The 2,801-nt window shown below is 50.7% G+C and overlaps 1 protein-coding gene across 1 annotated transcript in view; it reads right to left on the bottom strand.

Moving 5' to 3' along the window:
• Positions 1-2,256, bottom strand: part of Has1 (hyaluronan synthase 1) — a 10,899-nt gene extending 8,643 nt beyond the window's left edge. The window contains exon 1 of the mRNA XM_033766036.1: positions 2,122-2,256. Coding sequence (XP_033621927.1) covers positions 2,122-2,256 — 135 coding nt within the window. The remainder of the gene's footprint in view (positions 1-2,121) is intronic.
• Positions 2,257-2,801: the final 545 nt, after the last annotated feature.

Genomic DNA, 2,801 nt, shown 5'->3' on the forward strand with positions numbered 1-2,801 from the left:
CCTGGGTCAGCTCCCGGGCCGTACAGAGCACCCCCGGGGTGACACTAGAAAGCTTCCCCCCCCCCCGCCTTTTATTGTACTGGGGATCGAACTCGGGACCTTGTGCTTGTGAGGCAGGTGGCACCGCGGAGCTCAATCCCCGGCCCAGAAAAATGCTTTTATTACTGGAGGTAATTGTGGCAAACAGGTGTTCAGGCTGAAAGCCCGATATTTTATCCATCCCAATAGCGAATTCTTTTTTCACGTTTTTTAACATCCCTTCCGTCCATTGATTAGCTTTATGCGCAGTGGAAGGATTCCCTCTGTCCGTCTTGGTGACACAGAAAGTCAAGATTTGTCTGGCATTGCAAGGGACTGGAAGGATAACATAAAATGGCCCGTACCAAGAGCCTCTCGTATGAATCGATTTATTTTAACCCTCACAGTACTCCCGGGGAAGGACTGTCATCGTCCCATTTCACAGATAGAGCAACTGAGTCACGCAGAGGCGTAGCAGCCTGCCCAGAGCCACGCTTGTTAAACAGAGGATCTAGGACTTGAACCTGGAAATCTGGTCAGTCACTGAACCGCAGTTTTCTCTTGCCTACGAGCTTGCCCTTCAGGGGAGCTCTGGGAGACAGGGTGTTCACAGCCACCGTACAGATGGTAAAACAGGAAACCCTTCCACTGACTGCCCAGGGGCCTGGTTCTCCACGTTGCTGGATGAGAGGGAAGGAGTCTCATCTGTGCAATGGGTGTGTGGTGCCTTCCACTGGCCAGATGCTGCCCTGCCTCGGCCCTGCCAGATTGGTACTGTTGCTCTTTTCTGTTATAGATGAGGAAACTGAGGCCCAGAGAGGCAAACTCTCCTGCCCAGCGTCGCTCAGGTAGTGAGTAGAGGCGTTGGGCTTCAGGCTCGGGCCCTCTCCTTGCCTCCTACCCCACTGGGGCAGCCTCCCAGGCTGAGTTAAGTGAGACTTCAGGACCCACACAGGTGTCCCGGTCATCGGAGGCTAAGCCACCCTTGGAACGCAGTGGGGACAGAATTTTTTCTTTCATTTAATTACTTAAACAATGAAAACGGACACTCCAGTTATTGGTGCGCGATTACTGGACAGAGGTGGAATGAATGAACCGCACGGCGCTTCTGTTTCTCACCTATAAATTGTACAAAACCCAAGCCAGGATGAAGTGTTTCCTGTGGAAACGTAGGATCTGCGTGGCAGTGCTGTGCGAAGCCTGAGTCCGAGAATGTCAAAGATCTCATTCATAGCTTTGTGTGGATTATATATTGAAATGATCATATTTTTAATAATTAGCAAAGGTCAGAATGGTAAGGCCCACTACAGCCTGCATGCTAATAGCTTTTTATATTTTCATATGGTAAAAAAAGCCTGAAGGAAAATAATAGTTTGTAACACATGAAAATTTTATATATAATATGTATAAATATAATATATAAAAATATATAATTATATATGATTGTTACATAATAATAGTTTTAAAAATGTATTTTGTACTGGGGATCGAACTCAGGACCTTGCACTTGTGAGGCAGGTGCCACCACTGAGCCACATCCCTGGCCCTTTAAGTCAAATTTTATTGGCACACAGCCGCTCTCCTCTGTGGATACATTGTGTGCCACATCAAAGTGGAGAAAAGAGAGATCAGAGATTCTAAGACCCCAAATTGTCAAATACTTATTATCTGGAGTTTCACAGAGAACGTTTTCAGACTCCTGACGCATTGGGTTAAATAACAAACATATCATTAAAACTAATCTCACCTGTGTTCGATTTTTCAGCTTTTAAAAGCACGCCCATGGCTCGTGTTATGCCTCTGTAGGACAGAGGTGGGATAGAGCGTGTTTGATTTCCTGTTAAGGGCACTCACTGTGCAGCCCTTGCTGCCCTCGCACCTGCGGTTCTCCTGCCTCAGCTTCCTGAGCAGCCTGGACTAAGGCGTGTGTCACCCGGTTTGAGGTGGAGGACTTAATTGCTCAGTAGCAATTATTCTTCCTTTTACAATTCTGTTTCTCGGTCCTTTTACCCCAAACCTGGCCCTTCCCAAGCTCAAGGTGGTAGCCCAGCCCTCCTGAGGGGTCCCCACACCGTGTTCCCACACACGCACACATGTGCTCACACGTGGCGGGACACGTAGACTGAACTCGCTCATGTTCTGCCAGAGAGCCACAGACACCTGCTCTCCGCTCACAGTGACCCGGTGGCTGCCACACGTGCCACGCACACCACGCACGTGGACACCTGGCCGCCACATTTCCGGATGACAACAAACTCAGTCCCCCCCCCGGCCCGCGCCCCTGGGACGAAGCCAAGATGCGGGGATTTCAGAAGGAGCGGAGCTAGCGTCTCAGATGAGACCGGACCATATGAAATTGCCGTTTTGATAGCTAAGGAGCAGCTGAACACGGGCTGTTTCATTTGGTTCAACTAATAAAAAAATTTTTTTTGTACCGGGGATCAAACTCGAGTCCTTGTGCTTTCGAGGCAGGCGGCAGAACCACTGAGCCAAATCCCCGGCCCTCCACTAAATATTTTGTTGAACACATAAAACCCAAATCCACATTGGTGCGGGACAGGCAGATACAGCTCACTCCGGCCTTCCTCTCGCTGACTCTGGTTCTGTCTGGGGTCCCCGGCACACGGGCCTGTCACAGCACACACACGTACACGCACGGCTGCCCACGACACGGCAGTGACAGGCGGGAGCCGCACGCTCAGCCCCACGCGCTCGCCGTCCCGCACACCCCTTCTCTGTCACACTCGCGGGGCCCCCTGAAATCCCGCCGCCCGCTCGTGGGG

Source organism: Fukomys damarensis, unplaced genomic scaffold, assembly GCF_012274545.1.
Source record: "Fukomys damarensis isolate Sample0158 unplaced genomic scaffold, DMR_v1.0_HiC HiC_scaffold_19, whole genome shotgun sequence".
Taxonomy (NCBI): Eukaryota; Metazoa; Chordata; class Mammalia; order Rodentia; family Bathyergidae; genus Fukomys; species Fukomys damarensis.